At 40.6% G+C, this 23,711-nt stretch overlaps 1 protein-coding gene across 1 annotated transcript in view; it reads right to left on the bottom strand.

The window, feature by feature from the left end:
• The window catches only part of LIN9 (lin-9 DREAM MuvB core complex component), a 47,723-nt gene that overhangs the window by 10,707 nt on the left and 13,305 nt on the right, over window positions 1-23,711 (bottom strand). The window contains exons 5-11 of the mRNA XM_054979166.1: window positions 22,639-22,772; window positions 21,732-21,857; window positions 17,771-17,928; window positions 16,947-17,080; window positions 13,611-13,730; window positions 13,308-13,409; window positions 11,729-11,809 (exon numbers count right to left, since the gene is read on the bottom strand). Coding sequence (XP_054835141.1) covers window positions 11,729-11,809; window positions 13,308-13,409; window positions 13,611-13,730; window positions 16,947-17,080; window positions 17,771-17,928; window positions 21,732-21,857; window positions 22,639-22,772 — 855 coding nt within the window. The remainder of the gene's footprint in view (window positions 1-11,728; window positions 11,810-13,307; window positions 13,410-13,610; window positions 13,731-16,946; window positions 17,081-17,770; window positions 17,929-21,731; window positions 21,858-22,638; window positions 22,773-23,711) is intronic.

Here is a 23,711-nt window from a genome sequence, read left to right as displayed (position 1 = left end):
GTTAACTCCTAGTACTGGGGAAACAACAGTAGCAGATGTGGCCTGTTTTGTTGGCGAGACGTGCACGCTGATTTACTCCCTCTGCTCCCAACTTCTGACCAGTTCAGTAGCTGGGGAAGTTGCTTGGTGTGTTAGTGTGTGCATTTGGAGGTTGAATTTGATTGCAGTTAGGTGAAACAGCCCTTCTGCTAAGAGTTCATCCTAGCCCCCTCTTTTGCTAGGTCTCCCAGCAAGGGACTTCAGACCTAGTGGATGCAGGCAAAGGCTTATTTGTTGTATTGTCTAGGACTGATTTTTCTGGTAAAACTCTGATCTGGAACATTAAAATGGCCACCTGAGATAGGATAAACTTGTTGCTGATATTGAGTGAAAAGGATGATAGTTGAAGTTTGAAAAAATATTATTTAGTTTTGGAGAAAGGAAATCTAGCCTCCAAACTAGAAATGGTCCATGTTACTACAAAGGCCACCCATGATAAGAGTATCTTCCCAAAACAACAATTAAAGGAAGATAGGTAGCTGCATTTCTGGCTGCCCAAATTAATATCTAAAGGGCTGAGGTCAACCATCAGGCCTGTTGTGTTGGGATGGAGCCTCTGGGGAGTCAACTTGATTTGCTTAGAGAGTTGATCGTCTCTATTCATTCCAGCGGCTTGCCAGGATGCTCTCTCTTGACCTGCTTGTCTGCTGATGCCTTGGCCAAATACTGCCATAATCCAGACTGTGTAAAATATACCCCTGTACCGCTAATTAAAAATAAAGTGATGGAACACACTACAAACAGAGAAGCTCCCCAGAGAGGGAAAGTTGGAGAAACTGTGCACTGGTCTGCCACTGAAGCCAGGGAGAATTACAGATCAGTTGGGACCTCTTTTCCCAGGTGACTGTGACTTCCTGGTTGGGGGGGAGGCACTTCACAGGTGTAACTGACTGACTGCCAAAGGGGAGCCAGGAACTCGGCAGAAGTAGAACAGAGTCTTTTAACCAGGACCCTGAGAGATTTTTATGAGCAGAACTTAAGAGACATGGCTCACTTCTGTCCTTCTCAAGACTTCCTTAAGAGAGTCAAAATTCACTGCCCCACTTTAAAGCCCAGTGGCTGCGTTAACCCTCTCTGCCCCTATTTGTCACAGCCATTGCTAGCGACCTTATTCTCCATAGCCCAGGGAGCTAAATTTGCCCAAACTGAAAAGGAGAAATGGGAAAGATCGTATTTCGCACCCAGAACCCAGCACCAAAGTTGCCAGAAACCCCTATGGAAAACATGGCAGAGTTGCAAAATAAAGTCCAGGAACTCCTAAACATAAATAGGGATCAGAAAATAAAGGTATAAACTCTTAATAAGGAGAATCAGGAACTTAAACAGAAATTAACTGCTTGCACAATGGAGAGAGAACAACCCCAGCTTGAACTTAAAAACATGCAAATTCAGCTGAAGACACAGAAAATTGAAACTGCCACCTTAAAAACCCTGATGCAAAATCTAATAAGACTTTCATAAAACCACTGAGGCTAGATTAAAAGCTTTAGAAGAATGATCAGTGATTGAATCAGCTCCCGCACCCAAGAAACCAGAGTTCACATTAGCCTCTGAGCACGTGCAGAGTTTAAAAGCCATTATTCATGCACTTGCCTCAACCCTAGTGGATCCCTGGATGCGTCCTTTGACCTCCATCCAGCCCACCATGTTTTTGCCCACCTGTGGCAGCATTACAAACCAAACACCCCCACTTGAAAACTTCCAGGTACCCTCTTTCTTGGGAAACCTGGAGATGCTCAGCTTACTCTGGCAGAAATGCTTCCTCTCCTCTTGGCCTACTTTAGCATTTGGAATGGAATGGACCCAGGAGTGGAAAAGCCACCTTAAAGGAGACTTGAGTTCGAATCCCCCACAGTCCCCGTCCCTTTTCGTTTCATTTTGTGTGTGTGTGTGTGTGTGAACCTGGAAGAAATATTTTCATTGTTCCCAATTAAAAGAATGGAAGGGGCAGGAGCAGGCTCGAGAGGTCCCAACTCGCCAAGACCTCCCTGCCGAACCTCCTCCCGTGGCTGCTCAGCTGCCTCAGGTGGCTTCCATTACAGTCTGGCAGCTTTGCTTAAGCCCCGCTCCTGCCCAGCCAACCATCAACTTAGCAGAAACATTTGTAGCCCTCTGAGTTTTGTCATTTGCCTCAGTCTCTGAAACAAGGGAGGGGGGAGAGAATAGCCTCTTCCTAGCCTGAGCAAACTCCTATAGAAATATATGTGCAGAGATGTGTGTCTAAGTGTATGCTAGAAGGCAAAACTCCTCTCCCTTAGGTTGAATTAAAATGATTGTCTGTTTTTTTCCCTTCTTTTTCTTTCTACTTGCTCCCCTTTGCTTAGTGTTGCTTCCCAAAGGGGAGGGAAACATAGAACTTGTACCCTTTTTTCTCCCCTGGCTCAGCCCCCACTTACTAATAGCCAACCTTGCAGGAAGGGTGGTGCATTTGAACAGCTAGCAGCTACACCCACTCCCACTTTTTTTTGTTTAAGCCAACTCAGTACTGGCATATATTTGTTATATGTATAATATGACAATTTTTTTTTGTTTTATGTATAATAAATGGAATGGATTGTTGTGTGAAATGTTAATATTGGATGTTAAGTAGGAACTAGACAGTGTGTGTAAAGAATAATGAGTCAGGCAGAAGGAACTATGAAGGAATGTTGTATATTACAGTTGGTCCCATAGGAAGTATATGTAAAAGTAGGCGCATGTGCTTAGCCCCACTGAAATGGAGCTAGCCATGGGAAAGTATGCTTATGAAGGTTTTGGTATGTGCAAAGATGGTTAGAGGTATGCTTGAGAACAGTTTGTGACAAAGATATAGAGAATGAATGCTTGAGAACACCTGACAGCCGGACTTCCTGTTTGGGATCCATGGAGGTCTAACGCAGCTCCACTTGCGGAGCTGACCGGACTGCCGTTTTAACCGGCCGGCGGGGTGAAAATAGCCCGCGGCCGACTGCTCTCAGGCGGGGAGCAGGCAAAGAACGCTCAAGACCCTAGGGTGAGCTAGATCTCGGACGAGGGGGGGCTTTACACAACGAGTCTCCCCCCGATCCTTGAGGTCCCACCTTGCGACGGGTCGGCTATAATCTCTGCGGCAGTTTTGGGGCCAATTCGGCTGGCATAAGACCTACATACCCAAGCATCGATTGGGGGAAGAAGCTGAGAGGAGAACTTAAAATCGAAACAGCGATTACAACCCAAGAAAAGTGAAGAGAAGGTAAAGATCATTATCTTCTGAGACGGGACAGATTGATAAAAACAGAGAGGAAAAAAAGTAGATTTTTAAACTGCAACAGACTAGTGAAAAGGAGGGGAAGACTCGGCAGGAATCGAATTTAAAAAGAGACTAAGTTTAAAGAAGTTATTAAAGAAATGGGACTATTGTTTTGAATACCTGTGGCTTTGGAGCTGTGAGAAAAAGACACCATCGCGAGATCTGCTGTGGGAAGACGGGAGACAGGAAGTGCGTAATAACAATAGAGTGGCTGGAGAGAAGCGGCCCTTGCTGGAGGGCAGGAAGTAGGGAATCGCCATTTTTGAAAGGGGAAGGGTCGCGGCTTCAGCGGAAGAGGAAGTAGGCCATCTTGGATTACAAAATCATAGAGAAACCATAGAGAAAAGACGCCCGACATTTTGGACTCTTTAAAACTTAATTTCTATAAGAAGACCGGGACATTTAAAATAGAAAAACGTTAAATTTTACGCCACGGAGTTAAGGAAGAGAGCGGATTCGTGGGAGCGAGCTAAAGCAAGCCCCACGATGTCAAAAAAAGAGTGGCAATCGGCAATAGGAAACCTGGATAAAAACCTGGACAAAAAACTTTTAGATATGATTAAAGAACTTAAGGACACGAAATTGGAGCTGATAAAAGAGGTTAAAGAGGTTACACAGACAGTAAAATCGGAGCTGTCAGAAGTGAAAAAAGGTATGGAAACAATACGAAATGAATTACAAGGAACGCAGCAGAGAGTTAAAACAGTAGAAGACACGATGGAGAATTTAGCAGACACGCAACAAACAGAGATGAGATTGGTGAAGGGGAGAATGTCAGTTGCAGAAACTAAACATATGGAGAAGCAGCTACGTTTTCGTGGCTTGCCAGAAGTGGAAGGAAAGTCAGCGCAAGAACAGATGACTGAGGTGTTGGCTGAGTACCTGGGGAAGGAGGAGGAGGAAGTTGTGGCTATCCTAGATGTGGCATACCGTGTGAATTCGAGAATAGCAACCCAGAGGAAACTACCAAGAGATGTGATTGTGCAGTTTACAACACGAAATATGAAAGAGAGGATTGTGACAAAACAGTTTCAAGATCCATTGGAGATTGATGGCAAGACGATTATTATAATGAAGGAACTGCCCAGATCAGTGTTACTGGACCGGAAAAAATATAAAGTGCTAATTCAGATTTTGAAGGACATGAAAATCAGGTACAGATGGGAGTTACCGGAAGGAGTGTCCTTTGAGTTTGGAGGGGCCAAAAAACGCATCAGATCTGAGCGAGAGATGGAGCGATTTATTAAGGACAATGAAAAAGACTTACCAACAAGATCATGAGTATGGAGTGTAAAGTATTATCTTGGAATGTAAATGGACTAAACTCACCGAATAAGAGGAAAAATACTTTTCACTGGCTACTAAAACAAAAATGTGACATTGTTTGTTTGCAAGAGACCCATATCAGAAAGCAGGATGTAAAATATTTAAAATCTGGAAAATTGGGCAAAGAATATGTAGCGGCCTCCAACAAGAAAAAAAGAGGAGTGGTGTTGTACATAAAAGAGGAGCTACAGCCAAAATTTGTTATGAGAGATGTGGAAGCTAGATTTGTAGCAGTGGAATGTATTTGGAATTTAAAGAGAGTGTTGGTAGTCGGACTTTATGCACCTAACGGTGCAAAAGAAAGCTTCTTTGAGGATTTAAGGAAGCATTTAGACGATCTTGCATACGACCAGATAATTCTTGCTGGAGACTTCAATGGAGTGACAGACTTGGAACTAGACAAAAAGACTACAACGGCACAAAAGAAAAGAGGACTATTACCAAAGCTTTTTTTTGAGTTGATTCAACAAGAGACTCTTGAAGATGTATGGAGGAGAGAATATCCTAAAAGCAGACAGTTTACCTTTTATTCTGCAAGGCATTCTACATTATCAAGAATTGATATGATCTGGGCCTCAAAAGACTTAGCATTATGGACTAAGGAGGTAGAAATAATGCCTATGGTAGGCTCAGATCACAACCCAATTATGTGGAAATTTGGAAAAAAGAGAAAAAGGAAAGCATGGAGAATAAATGAGGACTTGTTACAGGAAAGAGAGAATATGGAAATACTGAGAAGAGAGACAAAGTTTTTTATACAATACAACGTGAATAAAGAAGTACCAACCAATAAAGTTTGGGATGCTTACAAGGCGGTTGTAAGGGGCATACTAATGGACTTAAATGGTAGAGCAAGAAAGAAGAAAGAGGAGAAAAGACAAGAGATTGAGGAGAAAATAAAAGCCAAAGAAATACAGCTAAAAAAGAGACCAGGGAAAAAGAAGGTATACCAGGAAATTAAAATACTTCAAGAACAGCTAACAGCAATGAGCAATAAAGAATTGGAGTGGAATCTCAAAAGACTGAATCAAAAAGCGTTTGAGGGTGCTAATAAACCTGGGAAGTACCTGGCATGGCAATTGAAGAAGAAAAGGGAAAAGAAGATAATAAATAAAATTTGCGAAGATAACAAAACGTATTTGGAGCAGGCTACCATTAGTAGAGCCTTTTATAAATTTTACGCTAAGCTGTATAATAAAAAAGAAGTAAACAAAGAATCAATAGCGTCATATTTGGAGAAAACCAAACTTCCAGAAATCTCGGAAGCTTGGAGAAATAAGTTGAATAGTGAAGTAACTGACGAGGAAATAAGTAAGGCAATACAATCTGCAAATCTAGGAAAGGCGCCAGGGCCAGATGGACTTACGGCTAAATTCTATAAGACAATGGCTAATGAACTGGCACCATTCCTAAAAGAGGTGATGAATGGGGTTTTAAGGGATCAAAGGATTCCAGAAACTTGGAGTGAAGCGAATATATCATTGATCCCAAAAGAGGGCCAAGACCTGACTAATGTGAAAAATTATAGACCTATATCGCTACTCAACAATGACTACAAAATTTTTGCGAAGATATTGGCGGAGAGATTGAAGGGGTGGCTCTCGGAAGTCATAGAGGAGGAACAAGCAGGCTTTTTGCCAGACAGACAAATAAGAGACAACTTAAGGACAGTGATCAATGCTATTGAATATTATGACAAGCGTTGTGACAAAGAGGTTGGTTTCTTCTTTGTTGACGCTGAAAAAGCGTTTGACAATTTAAACTGGGACTTTATGTTTGCCACTATGGAAAAGCTACAATTGGGAGAAAGATTCATCAGAGCAATTAAGGAAATTTATAGAGACCAGACTGCAGCAATTGTGGTGAATGATGAATTGACCAAGAAATTGACGATAAGTAAAGGAACAAGACAAGGTTGCCCGTTATCTCCATTGTTGTTCATTTTAGTATTGGAGATTCTGATGATACAAATACGTCAAGATGATGAAATTCGTGGAATAAAAATAAAGGACTATTCATACAAGGTCAGAGCATTTGCGGATGACATAATGTTAATTGTAGAGGACCCATTGGAGAACATGCCAAGAGTGATAGATAAGATCAAGGAGTTTGGAGACTTGGCAGGTTTCTTCATTAACAAAAAGAAGTCAAAGATATTATGCAAAAATATGACTAAGCAGAAACAACAATTGTTAATGGAAACAACGGATTGTGAAGTAACAAGTAAAGTGAAATATTTGGGAGTCGAATTAACTGCAACGAACATAGATCTATTCAAAAACAATTATGAAAAACTATGGACTCAGATAGAGAGAGACTTGATTAAATGGAATAGATTGAATTTGTCATGGTTGGGCAGGATTGCAGCAGTTAAGATGAATGTGTTACCAAGAGTAATGTTTTTGCTACAGACAATACCAATCATCAGAGACTCCAAACAATTTGAAAAATGGCAGAGGAAAATATCAGATTTTGTTTGGGCAGGCAAGAAGCCTCGAGTGAAAGTGAAAGTTTTACAAGATGCAAAGGAAAGAGGCGGAATGCAACTGCCCAATCTGAGACTTTATCATGATGCAATCTGCCTAGTTTGGTTGAAAGAATGGATGACATTAAAGAACAAGAAACTATTAGCCCTAGAGGGATATAAAAAAATATTTGGATGGCACGCATATCTATGGCATGACAAAGTAAAGGTCAACTCGATGTTCCTGCATCACTTTGTTCGGAGAAGTCTATACATAATCTGGAAGAAGTACAGAATTTATCTACAAGAAGGAACCCCTTTGTGGGTGGTTCCATATGAGGTGATAGACCCGAGAGCTGTTGATAATGAACAACAATGTTTAACGTATAAAGAAATAACTAAAACTGAAGCATCCAAACTTAGAATAAAGACACAAGAGGAACTATCACCTAACTACGATTGGTTCCAGTATAGACAGATCAGAGACTTATATAATTCGGACTCTGTAAAGGGAGGTATACGAATAGAGAATTCGGAACTAGAGCAGACCCTTCTTAAAGAAGATAAGAAAAGAATATCCAAGGTATACCAAGTACTGTTGAAGTGGTATACCGAGGATGAGATAGTTAAAACACAAATGGTGAAATGGGCTATAAACTTTAATAAAGAAATAACAATGGAGGCATGGGAATACTTGTGGAAAACTACAATGAAGACAACGACATGTATTAATATCAAAGAGAACATTTATAAAATGATCTATCGTTGGTACATGACACCAAAGAAGATTGCGCTAGGGAATTCGAATACTTCTAATAAATGCTGGAAATGTAAGAAGCATGAGGGCTCCCTCTATCATATGTGGTGGTCGTGTGAGGTAGCCAGGCAGTACTGGGGGGAAATAATAAGAGAAATGAGTGAAATTTTACAATTTCAAATTAATAAGAACCCAGAACTCCTGCTACTGAACTTGGGAATGGAGGGAATTCCAGCCCAACACAGGACGTTGATATTTTATATGACAGCAGCAGCTAGACTTTTGTATGCGCAAAAATGGAAAGTACAAGAAGTGCCAACTATTGAAGATTGGACTTACAAATTGCTGTATATGGCTGAAATGGACAAGATGACAAGAAAATTGAGAGATCTGGACTCAGGGCAGTTCAACACAGACTGGGAGAAGCTGAAACAATACCTGGAGAAGAAATGGGAGGTGGGAGGAAAACTGTGGCAGTTTGAGAACTACTGAAGTATTGAAGTAGAGGGGGGAGACTTTACCAGGGGGAGAAGAGATAAATGTGAATTAATAAGCAGTCAGATTAATAGATTGACATATATATAGATATATATAGGTTAACAAACAGAACATAGAGAAAATAATTAATTATAAGGACTAAATATAAGGAGCGATTAACTAACAATATTTTCTTTTTTTTTCTGACAAGTTTTGTACCAAACTGAATGTCTGAAGATATAGATGGGTCAAATTGATTGACTACGTGAGGAGAGATATATAGAACTATTATAAAAAGATAGAATGAGTAATATATATAGAGAATAAGTCAAATTGTTTGATATAAACGAATGTATGATCTATATGGTTTATGATATATAGAAATACCTGAAATTGAAAAATTGGGATAAATTGTTTATCTAAGATGGAAACAAAGGCTTACAGTTTGGGCATATAATGTTAAAAATAGTTAAGGATGTACTGCTTAGAATAATGGAGAATATATATTTGTTTTAGATAGAGGAAGCTAATAAAAGTAAGGGAAAGGGGACAAAGGGTTGGAAAGCTGTTGGAAGTCAACAAAAAGGGGGGGGGAAAGGGAGGGGGTTAGAGATGAAAAAATTGGGGAAAATTGAATGTAAATGTGGAGATAATGGATTCTAACCCAATAAAAATTTTTCAAAAAAAAAAAAAGAGAACACCTGACAGCCAGTGTCCTTTTACTCCTGAGCAATTTGCCTTGATGCTGACCTGCATAGCAGCAGGAAGTTTTCTCTTCTCCCTTCCCTTTTGTCTTACTATGGTTTGCTATGTTTTCCTTTTCCAAATGCTGTTAGTATTCTTTTGATTTCTCTCACACAGCGAGTGAGATGCCAACACGCTCAGTTAGACCCTGAGCAATATAGCCTGCCACTGCTCCCTCTTTCTTTTCCTTTTCTTCCTATTTTTTAAAACTTTCAGTTTGTGCTCTAAAACAGGCAAGCCAGAAGCCACAGCCCCACATGCTGTGCCCCAAGATGAGAAGCAGCAGCCTGCCACTCGTGATGCTACCTGCCCCCAGATGCTTGGCCACAGTGCGCCGACCTTATGTAGCCAACACCAGCCCTGCAGAACTGTGTGCCCGCTCCTGTCAAAGCCAATGCCTCTCCGAGGAGGGTCCTTCCAAGCCTGCTGCTGGTCCAGCCATGTTGTCATCCAAGCATGTTGCTTTTCCAAAGTCCCAGTGCCTGTGTTCAAGCCCAGTAGCCTTTTCCAAGCCCAGATGTCTCTACCAAACCACTGCTGCCAACCAGAGCTTTTAGCCATCTCGCTGTATGAACTCTTTGCCTGAGCCCTGATCAGGAAAGTGCCTGCTTTACAGCCTCAGTGCCTTGGATTACTTCAAGACATTTGAACTCTCAGTTTGCTTGCCTTGACCAGCTACCCCCTTCCATGCTTTTGGAACCGAGTGGGAGGGGGGGTGAGCCGCTGCGACTAGTGCCTGCCACTGGAGCTGGCTGGCCCCAAAGATTTTGCTGCTCAGGTCACTGAGCCTTTGAACGGCTTATTACTCAAGTTATTGAGTTATTTTCAGTTACTGGTTGGGGGGGAGGCATGTAAAAGCTCTCCAAACTCCCCAATGTGTACAAAGTTGCAGATGGTCTGTCCCTGTCTCCATTTACTGTGTGTGCATTCATTGACTGTTTTGCCATTGATTGCTTTGTTGCTTTACTTTGAAATTGTTTCAGTTCTTGTTATACTGCATTTGATTTAATTCCAGTTACTGCCTTAAGTTAGAATTGTTTTCATTTACTTAGAGTTAGAATGTTTTGCTTTCAGTTTAGACCCCTGCTCTGTTGCTCTCTGATTCCAGTCTGCAGAGGAAGAACACGTTCTCAGCATTTTCCATCTCTTTCCTTTTTAATTGGAACTCATTTTTATTTGGCTACCAAAGGATTGTTGTATAATGTGGCTTTCCAAATTGTCCTTTTGTGCTCATAATGACAGTTGATAGCTCCGCTCCTAATCCTCACTTCTGCTCCCTCTCTCCTTGATACAGACCTGAGCCTTGAGCCTGGCTCCTGCCGGGAGCTCCCAAAAGCTGCCTGACGAAGCAGCACAACTTTTGAGGGGTGGGGGGGAATTGTAAGCAGTCAGCCCAGCCTCCGCCATCTTAACAGCAGTTTTTATATGGCTGTTTGTGATATTAACAGTGTACAGGCCTCTGGAGTTTAAAAATGGCTACTGTATTGCCACCAGAGAGCCTCTAACAGTTGCTACATCCCGCCCGGCAGAATACGGCATGCATGGAATGCCGCATTGGAATGCGGAGTGATTGAGAAGCGATTGGCTTTACTATCCATCCCAGCCCACAAGGAGTACAGTGCAACAAAGGTCTCACAGAATCATCCCCACTTAGCACACTCCTTTCCCTCCTTCCATGATGAGATCTCCTGCCCATGATTGACGAGCTAATCAAATGACATTTGTAAGTATATACAGTCATTCCTGGAACAGTGCATTCCCCACCTAAATTCATTAACTTAGCTCCGGTGGACTTCTTCAGCAAACTATCCTTTTTGTGCAGCTCTAGAACTAGTTTTACATTTGTATTCACACTCCCCGGCAGCTACCACTCAAGGCAATCATATCTTTTGTTAAACCCAGGAACTGACCGTTATAGTCTTTGTTCTGACTGCTAGGTGGGTTCTCCCACCTCAGGGCACATTTAACCTATAAAGGCCTCATTCAAATCGTGCAAGCTTTCTGGCTTCTCCCTTAGGGTCACTTCCCTAAGCCTTTTGCTCTCTTGGCCGAGGATGCTGGCGTTCAAAGCTACTCTCTTCCTCCATGGACTGGACCCCTTCTCCAGGATAGGTAGATATATTTACTCCCTCTCTCTATTCCCAATTTCTGGCTACATTTCCTAGACTCTGTGTGTGCGTGTAATTATTTTCCCCAGTAATTTGTGTTTATGTGCTTGAAGTTCTTGTGTTCAATAAAAGTTATTGTTTGACTTCACGAATCGGCTTCGTTTGCTACTTTGGGAAAGGGACCTGGTAGAAATTGGTAGAGATTTCCTGCTTGTTACCCCTCTTGTATAGCCATTCTCCTTGCTTGCTAATTCCCCCCACAAATTATTTATTGCAAGGAGACCACTTCCGGTAACATGCTGCATATTTTTGTTGAAAAAAGTCTGATGGTATTGATTTGGACCAAAGTAATTGTAAATCATCGGTCAACTTCCTGCCTCATGAAGTACTTCTGTAAAACTTCACATTAGAAGATGAACTTTCAGGGGAATACCTTTTTATATGCTGTAAATTAATCTTTTTCTGCACTATAAGATGTATACACCTTTATAATTGACTAAACTCTATAACCTGTAGGAGGAATGGAAGCATGTGTATGTACTTGCCAGTTTTTCTGCTTCTGTGTTCATTTCCCTGAGCTGCTTGATGTGTTCCTTCTTAATCATAAGAATTTTTGATAATCTGGTCTGTAGGAAAAAATGAGAACATAACCATTTTAATAACAATAATAATATTTGATTTATATATCCATTTTAATGGGTTTTCAATGTGTTATAGAAATGGAAAACTACCAGGCTAATATTTTAGTTAATAAGCAGTTGCACACAGACTGTAACAGATTCTGTTTTTTTCAGTCAGTGCTTTCAAACCAAATACTAGTATACAATTTCCTACAAAAAGCTGAGAAAATGGACACGTAGGGTTATCTTGGCTCTTCAGATGCACTGTCATTGTGACCTGGCATAGGAATCTGTAAAAAAAAGTTTAAAAAAATTCCACTGGGCTAGCGCACAACCTTTGTATGAGTGCAGGCTAGTGTAAGTCCCTTTTGTGTGCCTAAGCAGATCTCTAGATCCCAGATATTATAACTGGCAATCAAAGTTCACAGCAAGCATAAAATCAGTAGAAACACCCTAGCTCACACCTTACTCCTCCCATGTAGTTGTGGCAGTTGTTCAAAAACTGGAGGAGAATGCACTTCAATAATAATATTTACACAAAAGCTGCTTTCTATTTTCTGTTGCCAGTGACATTAAATCCCAGTGTTGTCTGCCTTTTTATCCAGTATGGGACACATATGCTCCAATGACACAAACATTCACGGTATTACATACACAGTTTCTAGCCTCTGTCATGCAAAGCCCCAAGATTTTCAAGGAAAGGAGATACTATATTGTTCCCTCTAGTGTTTCATGAGGGAGACCTGGCTGCATTATGGAGAGAAGGCATGCCTGCTCGGTCTGGAGCACAGCGAATGGACAATAGTAGGGAAATGTTAGGCAGAGTGATGAGGTGGGCAAGCAGTAATATTGTCGGGAGTTAATAAACTAAGATCACATTTTAAAGATTCATAATTCAACTTTTGTTCAAAATTGAGTGAAAAATAGAAAAGCAAACTGAGCTAAGTACATCATGAGAGTGTGTTTTACTGCTACAGCAATCTTGGGGTGAAACAAATTGTACGATCTAGCTGTTTAATCACAGAGTTAACTTCTGTATACCAACAGGATTTCAGAAGCTTGCACTTCAAATATGTTATTCTTGTGCTAGAAAAATTCAACATATATTTAAAATGAAGTGTTCTCATTATTATTTTAAAAGAAGAGGACTGACAGTGCAATCCTATGCATAGATACTCAGACGTAAGTCCCACTATTTAGCAGGGCTTCCTTCCAGGATTGCATTGTTAGTGGGAAAATCCTGATTTGGTAAAGATGACTGGGCATCAGTAGGAGGAAACAGATACGAAGTGCTGCATATTTCCATTTCACGTTTGTTTTTAAGCTTTCTGATAGAATGTGTCCCTAAAATGAGCAATGTCAATGTTGCAAAATGGAGACCGTTTCAGAACAAAATATTTAAATGAGTACAAAAGACCATTTTGATGTTTGAAACTGGATTTATCTACCGATGAAATTCAAAACCAATACAGATAAAACTGAAAAAAAAGCAGTTCACACTCACCACTTGTATGAGGAATTCTACTGGAAAACCACCTAATGTCTCACTATCTGAGCCTGAAATTTTGTTTTTCCAAGAAGACTGTCCTAGTAAAGGATCACTGTCCTATACAAGAAAGAAAGTGAGTTTAACATTTTTTAAAAAAAGATTTGATAATTTTTAACTTTGAGTTAATTATATTTAAAAAATTTATCAAACAGATATTTTCATTTTCTTCAGTCATTTAAAATTCTGAAAACTGACTAAATAATCTCAGTGAGAAAGGCAGACTATAAATAATGCAAACATAAAAGTTATGTCACTTACAGTAATTGGTGACTGAAGGGAAGGTGTATAATGTAACCGAGGAGGTGTCATAAAGAATCTAGAAGGCCGCTGTTTTTGTCCAAAGGCAGTAATTGGCATCGTTTCATGAGGTTCATTACTCTGAAATCACAAAGGAAAACAAGTTTAAGGATTCTTTTAAGTGCTAGACTTATTTAAACATTTTGAGGCTTGGATTCCACCAAGAATCTTCATTGATTTTCATCAGTGGAACATGACTTCTCCACTTTCCCCTCAATCCTGCTGCAGCCCAAAATACCCCTTAAATGCTGCTCCTGGGGACAGAAGAACCTCAGGAATAGCATGAGGTGGGAAATTAGTAAAAATCCACTCCCCACAAACATGCAGAAATTATCAGTGCAATTCAACTCTAAATCTGGAGTTTAGTTATTCTTAGACAGTTACTTTGAGAAGATGTGTTAACTCTAGAGATGGGCATGAACCGAAATGTGAACCAAAGTTTGTCACAAACGTGGCCAGGTTTTTTTGTTTTGCAAACAAGCGGTTTGTTGGAGCACATTTCTGATGGACCACAACCAACTGCTATGATTTTTTTAGGCAGTTAGTTTGGTTCATCACTGCAGACAGCCTGGCACTGATCAATCTATTCCCTAGCAACCGGTGGGGGGGGGGATAGGCTTCTGCAGACCTTCTGCAGCCCTGGCAACACCAATGTCAGCCCTCCAAAACTTGATAGGCAGCTCTGGCTGCCAACAAGAAAGCAAGAAAGCTCCCATTCCACAGAAGGATATATAATAGGGGTAGCCAAACTTGCTTAATGTAAGAGCCACATAGAATAAACGTCAGATGTTTGAGAGCCGCAAGACATGATGCATTGAAGTGACTTCAGATGAGGTGGATTTGGGGGAGTGTCCTGAAAGTGACATCACAGGAAAGGGTAAGGTTTTGGTGCAGTATGCTGGAAGTGATATCATTGGAAGGGGCAGAGTTGGGAAGAGCCATCACCTGACCTTTGACTTGGACGTGACATCACAAAAGTGATGTCACATCCTTGCTAGGCCCGCAAAGTCCCCAGATATCTTCTGAGTCAGACCTGGTAACCCCAACATTTTAATTGAAAATATGAAAGACATGGAAAGAAAGGAGGAAGGAAGGAAAAAAGGAAAAGGGAGGGAAAGACATAGAAAGAAAGCGAGGGAGAGAAATAAACTAAACTAAAATGTATGGCCACGGCGATACTCAGAGACCTCCAGGAGCCGCACAATATGTCTAGAAGAGCCACAGTTTGGTCACCCCTGATATATAACCCCCCAGCTCTCAGGCAAATGGTTTCAGTTTCCAGCAGGCAGTTAGACAGGGAGGAACTGCTGTTGGATTTTCAGTCACAGAGAGAGGTATTTGAAGCTTGTACTCTAGTGCTTCAGGGCTCTGAAGCACCTGCTTCTGTTCCCCACAGCCTAGTGGGTTACTCATCTGAGGAGTCTTTTATTATTATTTTGAGCACCCCAGTCTCTGTGGCACTGCCAGCCTCAGGGGCCAAGCCTAGTGGGTTCCTGTGAGGATTCACAGAATACTTTTATATATTGTACTTATTAACAGTATCATTATTTAGAGCACCTGTGCCAGATGGGAAGGTGTCTGGGTGGGTCAGGGTTCTGGACCACCCCCTGTCCTTGCCAGGTGCAAATGCATCCCTGGACAAGGGGAATTTTAACCTCCTTCCCATGTGTTGCGGAGATGGATTCCGCTGGTGGAAGGCTTCCCTCTCAGCCACCACACTGGGGAGATGGATTCTGGTTGTTGTGGCAACTTCTACCCAGGGTCTGTTTCCACATTAAAAGGCTTTTCCTTTCTGGCTTCCAGGCTCCCCATCCCTTGCCCACCCCACTGGGAAGATTTCTGTTCCCCCAAGTTCTCCTTCTCCCCAAGATTAACCTCCTCTTATAGATTGTCCCTGTCCTCTTGTCCTTTAAAAGAATATTCCTGTTTCCCCAAGAACATATCCTTGACTGACCCCCTCAAAGAGTACTTCTGTCCCCATTCCAGCTCCAGAGCAGTTTTTCTGCTTCCAAAGACCATCATTACACTCTGGGGGGCCGTCATTCCATTCTCAGAGGAAGATTATCTAACTCCATCCCATGTTTTCATTGCAACTTTTGGGTGCTGCAATGTATTTCAATGGAGCCAATGCAAGTCAATTGGCATTTGTGGCCCTCATTATATCTAATGGAACTTTCCTGGGGGCACCCAGCTTTGGGGAGGGGTCTATAACTCGGACATCCAAAATCCAATGTTCGCCAAACTTGGAGGGTGGCTGGAGGAGAGCTTTCTGAAGACTCTCAGTGAGTTTGGCATCTTTGACTACCAAGAGGGCCATTCTACAGCCTCTGGAAGTGATGAACCGCACGAACCAAACTAACCGATTCGCGAACTGCGCTATTTTGTGTAAGTTCATGGTTCGTACAACATGATGAACCATGAACTGCCACGAACCGCCATTTTCCCGGTTCGTGCCCATCTCTAGTTAAATCTTATTTAGCTTGTATTGTACCATGAACAGTATAAGAAATAAGAAAACACTGTCTTTTCCCCTTTAAACAAAGTACAAGATATTATGTATTTTTTTCTTTCAGCTTAGAACCAGATTTAGGCTGCAACCCTATGTACATTTACTTGGGACTAAGCTCCATTGAATTTAGTGGGACTCATTTTTAAACAAACATGCATAAGAATGAGCTGGACATATTCCAGAATGTCTAAAATAAAGGGAAACTCACTGGCCCTCTAAAAAAAGGAAAGAATTAACATGTGTGTTCCTTTGTTAGTCTCACACAAACTGTACAATATAGATGACAGTGCTGATAAACAAACCCTACCATTTTTGGCTTTCTTTCTGGATTCAGAAGGTTTTTTTAAAAATGAACATTATGCATAATAAAGCCCTTCCTTGTGGTAAGAGATTTGGGGGCAGTATACCTCTTACATGGCTATGCTGGTATTTGAATCTGAGTAGTCAAACTTAACACTATTCAGTAGCTTTCAACATTTCTGTATTCTTAATAGTAAGTCAACAAAAACCAGCAAGTAAGTGTAGATAGGGCTGGATAATTGCTTGGGAGTAAAATTTTGTCCACCAACTAAACAAGCACTTAGTAAAGTTATTCAGAGTGTTTACAAGTTACTGCTATTTTTCATATGTATGACTTGCATATGGAAATATTCTCTATGTTTTACAAATGACACCATCGGTATTTCATTCCTGAATTAATGTATACCAAAGATTAAAAAAATGCAGAATGCACTATTTTCAGGAAAAAACACTTGTCTGTTCAATCACTTTCTATAGATAATACTTACAAGGACTTCATAATCTGGGATAGTGTGCGTTCCGAGCCCTGTCCTCTCAAAAGTTACTCTGTAAGTAGCATTAAGAGTGTCAACAGCATCTATCTGTCCAGTGAAGAGTCCATCATGGGCACCACGTAACCTTGCTAAGAACAATAATAAGGATCACAATCTTAATTTGGGGAAAACAGATCTTGATGTCTTTCCAAATAAGCTATGGCTTTTCCATAGCCATCACATACAAAATAAGTGTACTATGTACTAAAGAAATCAAAAATCAACATCAAACTTTCAGATTCTGTGTCAAGAAAAGATGAATTCTGTGACTGGTGCCACTGTGCAAATTAACAAATTTGGAATATTATATTTCTTTCTTTTCCATAATTTATGGTGCAATCCTAAACAGGGTTACAGATTTCTAAGCCCATTGACTTCAATGAACTTAGAAGGGTGCACATCTTCTGAGGGGTTGTACTGTTGGTCTGCTACTCAAACTCACAGGGGAAGAAACAAGTGCATGTACCTCCTCCAAACAAAAGAGAAAGAGAACGGATGCTGCTGCAGTAGCTTTAAAGGGAAGGATATTGCAGCAGCACTGGAGGATGGGTGAAGAGCTACTTCTAAATGCATGGAAAGGAACTGGTCACCTTTTGTCCACCCCTGCCTTATGATACCTTGGGTATATATTTAAATGTCAATGTAAAGTAATGCTGCTCTATGGATGACCAGGTACCAACTATGTAAAAATTACACTGCTTTCATTATCTTCAAGTTAAGAACTTCAGAACTCAAGACCAACCAAAAACATTTAATTCCATTTCCAGATTAAAAAATACCTGTAACTTTTGTTCCTATAACTAGTGGCAGTGGGATTTCTTCAGGAAGATCTTTAAACTGGGATATGTCTGCCACCTTCCTTTGCTGCAGAAGTCTAATTTTCTGCCGTTTCTGTTTTAATGCAGATCTTTCCTCTTCAAAGAATGCAGAAGAACATCTGAAAAGTAAGCAAGCAGAATTTTTTTCATTTGCACTCATCATCATATATCTAATTTTGAACCTGGCCACTATGCAAATAGAAAAAGAATGGGGCTAGGTAGAGATATCTGTCTACAAACCCAAAGGTTAGCAGAAACATTTTTAGGAAAAGACCAGTGTTTTGTTATGCTACACTGTGAGATCATGGCCACTATTTTGGAAAACGGAGGAGCAGTTGCCCACCACTGTGCAGGTGGTGGTGGTGGTGGTGGTGAGGTGCAAAAACTGCTCCCTCTCATCAGTTGGCTAGGGAAGAAAGAGCAGCGCTCCACTTGCACAGGCAGGTGGGCATGGAGGAGGATGAGCTGCTGTTACTGTAGCTTGTAAGCCATGCACAGCAGTTGGGCAGGATGTCTGGGTAGGGGGGACTAGGATGGGCTCCCCTTTGCAAATCTTGTGGAGCCACTGCTTGTTTATTCATATATCCCAAAGATTGTTCCCTAAAAGTAAGACAGAGAATATTTGAAAAAAGTCTCTAATAACAGAGAACTAATATAGACAAGGATCCCTTTGATAAAGCTGAAGTGTTTTTGATCTGAAAAATAATGCTTACCTTTCCCCATGTCTTAATGCCAACACAGAGAAAAGATGGTTGCCAGTATTTAATCCCACTTTTCACAGAAAAAGCTGTGAATTCGTTTGAGAACCAAGAGCAAAAACATTCAGTAAAAATGTTCCCTGGGGAGGAAATTCTCAGCTGCCCTCACTCCTACTGATGGCAAAGGGTAGAAGGCTCTTCACTGAAGCTGGATCCACATACTACAGCCCAGTTACTTCCAGCTTTCCTAATTTCCAATAGTACAGAATACAACAGAACACATCCTGATAAGGCTATAGGAGATGGAATGGGAATGTCCAGTCCTTCAGCACCTGCACTGGCTGTCAGCTCCTGTATCCAATTCAAAGCATTAATGCTTATCTACCCTAAAAAGCTTGGGTTCTGCACAGCACATGAACTTCCCTGCAGCTTTCACATCTTTTACAAGACAGCATCTGCTGTCTCTCCTCAGATGTAAGACTGGCCACAGGATGCTGCAGGGATTTCATTCTATGATATTTAATTTATTCAATTTATAGTCCGCCCTCCCCACACCAGTGGGCTCAGGGTGGATCACAACAAAGCTTCAAAACACATTACGCAATTAACCATCATTACCATTAAAAACATAACATAGTACATATCATGTATTTAAAAAATACTACATCTATATAAATATAAAAAACAAGAGACATAGCAGCACATAATTTAGATGTTCACCTTTCACCATGTATAGAGCATTTTTTCAGCAAAATATGTGAGAGACGGGAGGTGACATTGAATGGGAGGGCATATAGTTTAACCCCCCACTGGGGGGGGGGGGACCACCTAGCATCAACCATATGCCTGGCAGAACAGCTCCGTCTTGCAGGCCCAGCGAAATGCTAACAGATCCTGCCGGGCCCTGGTCTCATAAGACAGAGCGTTCCACCAGGTTGGGGCCAGGGCTGAAAAAGCCTTGGCCCTGGTCGATGCCAGGCGGGCCTCCCTAGGGCCAGGGATCTTTAATAGATGTTTATCACTTGAGCGAAGGGTCCTCTGGGGCTCATATGGGGAGAGGCGGTCCCGCAGATACGGTGGTCCCAGTCCACATAGAGCTTTATAGGTTAATACCAAAACCTTGAACCTGATTCGGTATTCCACCAGTAACCAGTGCTGCTGGCGCAATACCTCTTTTTTAAAAATTTTAATAATTATTTATTAATAATAATAACAAAACAACAGTTGTACAATAACAATGTAATGATACACAACTATTCCATTCACAAATAACAAGGATCTTCAACATTTCATGTTATTCACAATAACGAATGATAAACCCAGTTTAACATCATTTGAATAATTAACATCCTCATTAGGTTATTTAGATTCCACAATATATATCCATAAGATACTAGACATGCTGTCTGCTGGCGCAATACCGATGTTATGTGCCTCCATATCGGTGTTCCAGCAATAACTCGCACCGCTGCATTCTGTACCAGCTGTAACTGCCGGATCAGGTTCAGGGGAAGTCCAGCATAGAGCGCATTACAGTAGTCCAATCTAGAGGTGACCATTGCTTGGACCACTGTAGTCAAGTCGTGGGATGATAGATAGGGGGAAAGTTGCCTGGCTTGTCGAAGATAGTAAAAAGAAGACTTGGCAACCGCAGTAACCTGATCCTCCATTGTCAGGGAGGAATCAAGAATCACCCCCAGGCTCCTAACTCTTGGAGCCAGTGTAAGCACTACCCTATCGAGTGTAGGGAGCAGGGGTCCCGAATCCATACTTCCACGACTCAAGTACATGATCTCCATCTTCGTAGGGTTCAGTTTCAGCCAACTTTGTCTCAACCATCCAGCCACAGCTTCAAAAGCGTGCTCCAGGACATCTGGGGCCGATCCAGGCCGTCCGTCCAACAACAGATAAAGCTGGGTGTCATCCGCATATTGGTGACACCCAAGCCCAAAACTCTGCACCAACTGAGCGAGGGGGCGCATATAGATATTAAATAGTAATGGGGAAAGTATCACTCCCTGAGGCACACCACATACTAGTGGCCTATGAGACAATCACCTCTCCCCTAGCACCACCCTCTGTCCCCGATCATGGAGAAAGGAGACTAGCCACTGCAGCGCTATCCCCTGAATCCCCACATCGGCGAGGCGGTGGGTCAAAAGATCATAGTCAACCGTATTGAACGCTGCTGAAAGAGCCAATAAAATCAGCAGCGCCGATCTGCCCTGATCCAGATGCCTGCAGAGATCGTCTGCGAGGGCAACCAGCAGTGTCTCCACCCCATGTCCTGGGCAGAAACTGGACTGGAAGGGATCTAGGGCCGAGGTCTTTTTCAGGAAGTTCTGCAGTTGTTTCTCCACCGCTCACTCAACCACCTTACCCAGAAACAGGAGGTTTGAGACGGGGCGGTAGCTGAGCAAATCAGTGGGATCTAATGATTTACTATCTACAGGTCTCCTATAAATCAGTGGGATCTAATGATTTACTATCTACAGGTCTCCTATACGCTCAAACTTTTAAAATTACAGGCAACTGTTTTTCCTTTTAAGTCTGGTTTGGGCAAATTTAAGTTTGTAGGTAATTTGGACTTACTTGCTATCCTATGCTGATGGTCTTAAATTTCCTCTATAGTACTGCTACATCATCATAAAGATACACAGTGTGGTTTTACAAATGTTGTAACCGTTTTAATTTTGAATGTATATATTATTCTAACTCTCCCAAGCTGTTTACTGGATTAGATAAGCAAAGCTGTTAATAAACCTAACCCAACCACTGGAGGCACTTTTCTGCCCCTGCTCCTTGCCAATGGCATTCTGTGGCATGGATTGTTTAGGCTGATCTGTTGAAGGGTAGATGCTTGAACTAGCATGGTATTCAATCCTACTATTTTTTTTTATTCCTCATCCTGGGCCAGGGTAAAGGATTTATAACCCACAATATTAATCACACATTCACAGTGCAGTTATCCTAAAGAAGTATATGGACCATAAAAAGAGATACAGGACTTGTACATATTTAACTGGTGAAAAAAATTACATTGTTTCATTCCCAGTTATAATTATATGCTGCATCCTGGGTTCTATAAACTAACTACCAGCTTTGAAGAATGAATCATTCAAGGAAGCTTCAAATAAAAGCCACCATTAACCACACAGAAAAACCCACAGCCTAAAAATGCATAACTCATCCAAAGACACTCTCTGAGCTTTTTTTTTTTTTACCTTCGTGGTTTCCCCATTAATCGTCTGATTTTTCCCCATTCTACTCTTGTTAACTTTCTGGTTTTCAGATTGGGAAATGATTCTTTCAGGCAAACACAGAAATCATTATCACCTTCAAACAGTGGCCTGTTAAAAACAATTGGCATTTTGCTGTTATACATTCAAGTGCTTTCAGAAAATACGTTATGAAAGAAGACAATTTCATTTCCACATACATACTATATTTTTCCTTAGAATGAGAAAGAATCTTTTAAAATTATGACCAGTTATCAAATATATTAATAGTCTAAAACCAACTACTTTTTTATAACAAGAGGAAGAAAAAATGTAACATTCAAGTTATAATTCAAGTTATAATTCAACTGTTATAACTCTAACAATACAATCCTATGCAGAGTTACTCCAGTCTACAGGCTTAGATTGGGGTAACTCTGCATAGGACTGTACTGTGACAAAAAGTTATAAGAACCATCATATTTATTATTAGAGATGATTTTCATACCAACATTAATTTAGAAATGGAATCAGAAGCAAATGAAAATCAATTTCATGATGTAGTATGCTACAATTTATAGCCAAAATATGATAGGCCAAAACCTTGCCAAGAAGATAAAATGCTTACTGAAAGCATTACTTGACGAACTGGAATACAAATAGCAATTACTTTCTTATCCCCATTAAAATCTGTAACAGGGTGAACCATTAATGCAGATGAATTATCTACCTGTCAAATACAGTAAAAATATCAGATATTGATAAAACTATTTTTGTCCCATTTTTTCTTAGAAAAAAACCCTTTCATTGTAACTATCCATATAGTTTCTGTATGAAAATGCATACAGCTTAATTCCAACAAGTTGTTTAAAACTGTAAAATAATGAATGAAAGGTCTAATAACCATACATACTTATCTATGTTTGAGTAGAACCACTCATATATACACCATTTGTGAGCTTTTGGAAGTTTGAGTAAATTACGTAACCGCAAACCAATCTTCTGTGATGCTTTTTTGTCTGGGGTTGGCATTGTGGCTGTAAACTTCTAGACAATAAAAGAAAACAGAGGTTACAAAAAGATAAACAATTAAAATAAAATCTTGCTGCTTTATAAACTGTAGGTGGGATCTTGCTTAGAATTTCTGCTAGTCCAAGGGGGAGATTTTTGCCAATTTCCTCCTTCTGATCCCACCTCTAGCATTCTGAGGGTCTGTAGAGCTGCCATGGAAGGAGGGAAATTGGCAAAAAGTGCACCCTCCTCCATTGCTCATGGAAATTTTAGGTAGAATCCAAACTTTTTTTAAAAAAGAAAGACTTAAGGAAGATATAAATTGCTTTTTAAATCAGATTTTAAACATTTGTTTTTTAAAAAAATATATAAACTTCACTTTTAAAAAATAAATCTGAATTTAATACAGAAATACTAAACAAAAACCTAAAAATATAGCACTCCAAAACATAAACCACCCCCTATCAAACATAAATAGTACAACATACACTTGACCTAATTCAGCTAAGGAAATCAGTGCATATAAGCAAACACATCACTTTCCATGTAGAAAACTAAAAACAAAAATCCAATGTGCATCCAAATGTACTTTTAGAATGTGGATGCTAATATGCATTTTAACGCACATTCAAATGTTAATCTCTAGCCTCATTCTGCTGCACATACCTTTTAAAAGCATGCCCAGAGCTGTGTTGGGCTGAGTTAAAGGCTGTTTTTCTTTGTAAAGACAGAACTATAAAAATACTATCTGTTAATGAGCTTTCAGGTATTACCATCAACTATACTAAAACAGAAATATATCCTATGTATATCAACAGTAAAACAAAAAAAGAACTATTAGAACATTACAAATTTAAATGGATAGTCAAATCTTGGAGGCACCTAGGAATAAACATTCCTCTAAATTTAACAGAACTCTTTGATTTTAATTTTAGACCTCTCAGATCATATGTACATACCATATTGAAGGATTAG

The sequence above is a fragment of the Eublepharis macularius genome, chromosome 1 (genome assembly GCF_028583425.1).
Source record: "Eublepharis macularius isolate TG4126 chromosome 1, MPM_Emac_v1.0, whole genome shotgun sequence".
NCBI lineage: Eukaryota > Metazoa > Chordata > Lepidosauria > Squamata > Eublepharidae > Eublepharis > Eublepharis macularius.
Note: the sequence above shows the minus strand (reverse complement) of the source record. Positions and strands in the feature narration are given on the sequence as shown.